This window comes from Atta colombica, unplaced genomic scaffold, assembly GCF_001594045.1.
Source record: "Atta colombica isolate Treedump-2 unplaced genomic scaffold, Acol1.0 scaffold32, whole genome shotgun sequence".
NCBI lineage: Eukaryota > Metazoa > Arthropoda > Insecta > Hymenoptera > Formicidae > Atta > Atta colombica.
The window spans coordinates 670,309-676,991 of NW_017259426.1; the positions used below are offsets into that span (position 1 = coordinate 670,309).

Below are 6,683 nucleotides of genomic sequence, written 5' to 3' on the forward strand. Positions count from 1 at the left end.
CAAAAAGGAGAACGCGAAGTCGAGTTGCTATTATGTTTATAATCTTTGAGATATATATCAATGCAATAAACACATTCACAGGGCAATATGATGAAGTAAACTCAGGAAATACGAGCGTATGATTCTGTGCTTCTGAGAAGAACAATATGTGGTTTGATGAGTCGTGAGATATACGTCTGTGTTCCTTTGACATTTTACAATTTGATTCCAGATGACATTATTGCGGACGTTTTTTATTACGATTTTCCTGTTATAATTAAATCCTAATTCTAATCAAATTAAAAAAGCTGGAAATCGAATAAATTTCACGCGCAAATCAGGTTAAAGAACAAAGTGAGTTCCGGAAATAAATATGTCTCAACAGATAATTTCTCGTTAACGTAATTGTTCTCATCTTTCCTTCCATGATTTATTGCGCTCTCCGTTTGAACTAATATGAAGATAAGTTGTTCAAAATAAGTTGTTCAAGAATCGAAGGGATAAAGAACTCTTATAGAATTTTAATGTTGAAGGTAGTGATCAATTATTTATTTTAAGAACATTGTTGTTTAATGCTTTCTTAGAAAAGAAAGTTGTTTAATTAAGCGTTCTATGCTTTTAATACTAAAAATAAGTAATTTAACAAAATGAAAAAATTATGAAAAAATGTTTTTCTAAATTGTATTTGTAACATAAAAAATGTTTGATGGTGATTTAGAATTTAAATAAAAATTATTTCAATAAAAAGTAAATATACATGTTTTAAAAATAATTAAGATAAATGAGAAAATTTTCATTTAAACTTCAAAATTGTATCGTTAAATACAAATATTGATCTCTCTCTTTTATTTAACTTTCGTATGTATATAACATTCATTTTTATATATTTTACGAATTATATACATTTCCAATCCCAGTCATTTTTTACAGAGACTATACATATATACCTGAAACTATATATACCTGAAATCTTTAAATTGGATTTCTGCAAGGAAAGAAGTGAGGCGTATAAAGTGTTTGTTGTTTCACGATTGAAACGGATGGAGTAAATCCGACGACTATTGTTCCAGCCGAGAAATGGTCAGTTACACGCGCAACGATGCTGACGTACATCGGATACGATCGGCGTCGCGGGTAGAGTCACATGGGCGCGCGCGACCGACGACAGCGAGAAACAAGGGCCGGCGGAGCCGATCGATCTGTTCACCGCCGAAAATACACGCGCACACGTACGGTGGCGAGTATCCCACATTTTCTGTGCCGGGGCTGCGCGATACAAAACGCGGAAACTGCACGCACAGTGGTCCAGAGAGCGGTGGCTGACTGAAAGAGGGGGAGAGAGAGAGAGAGAGAGAGAGAGAGAGAGAGAGAGACAGAAAGACAAAGAGAACGGAGGGAGGTACATAGCAGTAGAAGGCTTGCGGAAATTGTAGCCGTGCGGTGATTCTGGGCGATTCCGAGAGATGAGAGTAAAAGCTATGGCACACAAAAAACATAAGCAATAAGCGAAATTGGCTATAGTAAGAGACTATAGGGCAAACAATCTCTAGATCAGATCGAAAATAGTTGATTTGCTTACCGCTTATTGTCTACTCTGCAATAGCCGTAAAATCAAAATTGATCAATTGTAGTCATCTTCTCTCTGAATTATTTGGAATGAATTTCACTCTCTTTTTCAAGAGTGGCAGAATTTTCATTCCTTTGGAGTCACATTCGAAAGAATTTAAAGAGTTTCTCGCATTACGATTGTGGTCAATTTTTACGGCTTATTGCAGAGAGTGGGCATATATCTTACTTAAAATTTTTTTTTTGTGTGCCACAGCCTTGAGTTTGGAGCTCGTCGAATTGCGGCAACGCGCGAACTCGATCTCGGCGACTCTCGTGCGATGACCCGCGCCACGCACGTTGCCTGTCGTCATTCGGACGCCCGCAAATAACGAGACGCCTTGCGAATAGCTTTACACCGACGCTCCCCGCTCTCGTTCACGGCCTTTTCACGGTCTCTCACTGTGCCGCGTACGCGTGCGCCACTGATAAAGTTATCAGGTCGAGAGTCTGAATCCTTTTATGCCGAAGAATGCGTTCGTTCGCAATCCAATTTCTACCGGAATACTGAAATATCGAAATGTTCTCGCGCGACCGTTTATCGGCCGCTTTTCGTTTCTCGATGTTCGTCGAAACGGAAATGAATTTTGAAAAATCTGCGGGGATTCGTGATCCTATAGAGAATCTTTTTCTTCATACGCAAGAAGTTCTTTTCAGCTTAATTTTTTTTACACCGTTCATTTTTTCTCTTTTTTTTTCCTTTAACGTGAGGAGAACAAAAGAAAAGACGAACCGCGTCCAATGCGAAACATATGAAAGATTATCTGCAGGATGACGAAGCCTAAAAAAACAGACTCAAGAATAAACATGATCAGAGAAATTCATTTGACGAATTTCTGGTCTGTACGTATTTTGAAATTATTCGGAATGGAATTTCAATAGGAATTATTCAATTATTCCCTAGATTTCTATTGTGTTTTCCGGGAAAAACGTAATAATTCCAATCAGAATCCATTCCGAACATTCCATAATACGTGCTCTGTTTCGACTTCACGTTGCATTTATGAGAATTGTTGCCACGACAACTAGATCCTCTTAGATCTCAATTCGAGAATAGAAAGAAGTCGGTTAAAAAAAGTAAGAATAAATCGGGGAAACGTAAGCTCGCAGCAAGGTCCACTGAACATTGATACTCGCGCCGGGGATTCTCGTATCGCTAAGTTTCATATCACATGCCGCACGCGTCGCGCAACAAAGTGCACAATTCTATACGTTCTTTCGCCAACCGGAAAGCTCAAGGTTATCCGCAAATTGTAGCTGCAGCTCACACTTTTCAATATCAGTCTGTTCATATACAATCGCTATTCAGACAGCCGTAAGATAGGAGACACTGCGATAAACGGATAAACGATAAGATCTCCGGAGATAATCTCTGAATTTTTGGAGTCAGCCTGAACTGATAGGACGCTCTCAATTTCGAAGATATCAGTCCACACACAACACACTCTTTTCGATAACTGAAAGAGCTCTTCTCAGATCAGCGACGTATTTTAATCAATCAGGCAAAAATTACTCACTGGACGCTGCAATCTTTGATCGGCTACGTTTCGTAAGATATCAACGAGCCACATTGATACGATCATCGGCTACTCTCTTCTCGCGATAAACGTTACGAAAACTTACGAGAAGATGCATCACACAGGCTCCGATATTATCGAGAAGTCCAGGGACAGATGGACGAAACGAATGTGCGAGTGAGCGAGCGAACGAGTGAATGCTGATGTAACGCACGCGCACGATCGGCGACGGCCGGCTGCGTCGCATCTCCGAAACTCCGACTACTCCGAGATCCTCGCAGCACGCAACGCAGCAGCACACAACGTGACACGATGCACGTCTCGCGCGTAACTGAGCGACCGTCTCGACCGCTTCGTCGACGCTCGGTCGTTTCCGCAACGTACATGGCGGGAGGTTCGATCTCATCGCTTCTTTGTCTATGACACGGGAACGCCAACTGCTCTCTCTCTCTCTCTCTCTCTCTCTCTCTCTCTCTCTCTCTCCTTCCCCTTGCGCTTCCTCACCCCGTTCACGCTGCTCCAGGGGCTTCACCGTACTCTTTCTGGCCATCGTCGATTTGCGAGTTTGCGGTTGTCTCACTCACGCCGACGACGATGCGCACCGAGGGATGAATAGAGGCTGCTGCTTTGGCGAAGCGAACGGTACAAGGGAGCGAACACAACTGCGCCAAGAATCTTTCAGTACCCTAGTAAATACGAAGAAAGGTGGTGTGCTGGGATTTTCAAGTTTAAACAGGGGAAGATAGTGATGTGAGGTATATCTACACCAATGCTTCGGCAAGCATCCCTCAGGATTTACGGGAAGTAAATGTATATATACGTATACAACAAGCGATGGCAACGTTAAAATCTATTGCCTGTTAAATTAACGCAATGAATTAGCGCTTTAAGCAATCTTGGTGAATGAGATTTGTGTGGATGTTCCATTGATCGACATGCTTAAATCATTAAATCTGCATCGTATTGTACGTATTGAAGTATGTAGGTATCGTCTTTCCTGCGTATCAATATTGCATTTAATTAACTTTTCGAACTGCGCCAAAATTTGTCATACACAATTTCTGACGCTGCGTTAGGAACATTTAATTTGTATTAATTAAAAGGCACTAATTAATTACAAGGAATTAAAATGATACGTGATGAACTCGTATAAAGAATGAATAGTAAACATATTTTAATAAGAATAATTCGAATTTGCAGATGTAATAAAGAAAATTGAATTACTTGACGTTTTAACAAAGAGATTTATAATTAAGTGGATTCAATAGACTCAACTCTGGAAGATTAAATGTAGCGATAGAGAAAATAAATCTTTTCTTCTCTCGTGTCATTAGCGTTAATACAAAGAAATTTTTTGTATACATAATTATTGACAGGTGGTGCGTTCTCATAAAGTGAAATAATCTACAATTATCGCCACTTGTAATACGAAGGAAAAAAATGAAAAAGATAATTTTGCTAAAGTATCTAAAAATTTAGTCAGATAGAGATTTGAAAATAATTTTGTTGGACCATCAAAATAATTCATTTATTAATATTGTGAAATGTTTGAAGTGTTCACTAATGCGAATGATTATTATTTTTATTAATTTACTGTTATGTGAAAATAAATTTATATATTTTTGTCATTACATGATGTTAAATTTATATACACCTTTTTGTTTTAGCTTTTAAAAGCAATTTTTATTTCTTTTGATTTATTTTCTTCAGAGACTTAATTTATTTATGTTGTTCAAAATGATTATGTAGGATGTTCAAACATGATGAATAATGCTGCAAAAAATTTTGACATTTTAATAATTAATTTGAGCTTGTATATCTATAATTAAACTTTTAGACACTTTAATCAAATCGTTTTGTTTTTTCATGAAGAGAACGAATAAAAAAGATTAAAACTCTTGCGCGGAACAGAATTTCGCCGAAGCAATGATTTTCACGTCGAAATAGAAATATCTAATTTTCTCTCAGAGGACCGGCTACGCTTAAATTGGTGGCTAAATTAGAAATCGTCCCGGTAGTGGCGCCCCTGCGAAACGAGAGACGCTAATGCGGTCAACTAAAGTAAAAAGCTAACTGAAGGAGTGGTAAGTAGACACTAACACTTCCGGGCGAGCGACTCGATATCGACGGGGGTGGGTGTGCTCGCCTCGGTTTTAGCCCCGAATTAATTCTTCGAGGGTGGTCGAGCTCCCTCCATTACCGCCGGTGGAACGAGCGGCAGTAAAGTGTTCCGCCTTAAAAAGAATACATGTACCTTCATCCTGACGCCTGTAGCAATGCTTTTCTCTTCCCTTTCTTCCTTCCTCTCCCTCCCGCCGCGCCGTTTCGTTCTTGGCTCCGGTACGATGCGGTGAGTTTCCTTGAAGATTTTAAGGGAAGTCCGGGATTTTCTCCGGGCTCGATCCTGCATCAGAAAGTTCCACCGACCATTGCTTGACTGTCTTAAAACAGCGAAAGAATCATTTACTTTTTGACAGAAAGAAAAAGCATTGTATTTGCCACACTTTCTAATAACTTTTTATTAGAACGGTAATAATTGTAAAAGCTTTTTCTTCAAATAAATTCTTTGTTTCGGAAAAATTATTATGAGTCGACTTCACTAAGGTCGAAATTATTAATTATTCTTCCGAAACTAAGAATATATCGACTAACTTTACTGAACATTGTACAAAAGATTCGTCTTTTGTAATAAAACTAATGTACACTTTTAGAACTTCAAATGAAATAGATATACATATGTTTGAGGAAAGCGAGAGAGAAAATTCTAGTGCAGGAATAAAAAATAGATCTAATGTAATATGCCTTCTTCATTCACTTTTTCAATTATATTGTACTTAAATTTTATACAAATTTAGTCTTGAACAAATAAGGGTGCGTCGCGTCGTCAGCGCGGTAACAAAACGTTAATCACGCTTTCCTAATAACTGTTTCGAGACAAGAATGTTCTGGAACAAAGTTTCGTGTTTTGTTAGGTCAGGTATGTCGCAATTTGTTGACTCAGCTTTCAATTTCTTGTCCAGGAAAGACTGACCATCGATGAAGGCTACAAGTCGCCTGGGGCTCTGAGTACGCACAAAAGCATTTTTCCAGTGAATTCTTTGGTTTAAACGGTTATAGCCTATGGATCTACTCTGCCTGTAAGGAGTGAAACTAATTATACTTCGCGTTAGTGGCCTTCATTTGTGGCAGCTGTTTCTGTTCTAGTAAACGCCTATTGAATGTGTTCAAAGCCGAAGGCGCTGGAATTTCTGCCTTTATGTCGACTTTAAATAATTAAAACTTCAAAAAATTATTAACACTGAAAGAACAATTTTGCTGAAATATCTAAAAATTTAACTGGTTGTAAATCTAAATATAATTTATATTTTGTTGATAATTATCAAAATAATTATGTAGGAAATTCAAGCATAATGCAGCAAAAAATTTTGATATATTAACAATCAGCTTGAGTATACTGTATAATTAATTTGTTCAAAATTATTTTCATATCTTCTGTAGCTAAATTTTTTTATATAAAATCGTTTTTCCTGCAGATATGTATTATGATTTAAATAAAAAAAAATATAAAATATATATATATAT

General features: G+C 37.8%; 1 protein-coding gene across 1 annotated transcript in view; it reads right to left on the reverse strand.

The window, feature by feature from the left end:
* Window positions 1-3,610: 3,610 nt before the first annotated feature.
* The window catches only part of LOC108690348, an 81,591-nt gene continuing 78,518 nt past the window's right edge, over window positions 3,611-6,683 (reverse strand). The window contains exons 3-4 of the mRNA XM_018197594.1: window positions 5,356-5,505; window positions 3,611-3,787 (exon numbers count right to left, since the gene is read on the reverse strand). Coding sequence (XP_018053083.1) covers window positions 3,611-3,787; window positions 5,356-5,505 — 327 coding nt within the window. The remainder of the gene's footprint in view (window positions 3,788-5,355; window positions 5,506-6,683) is intronic.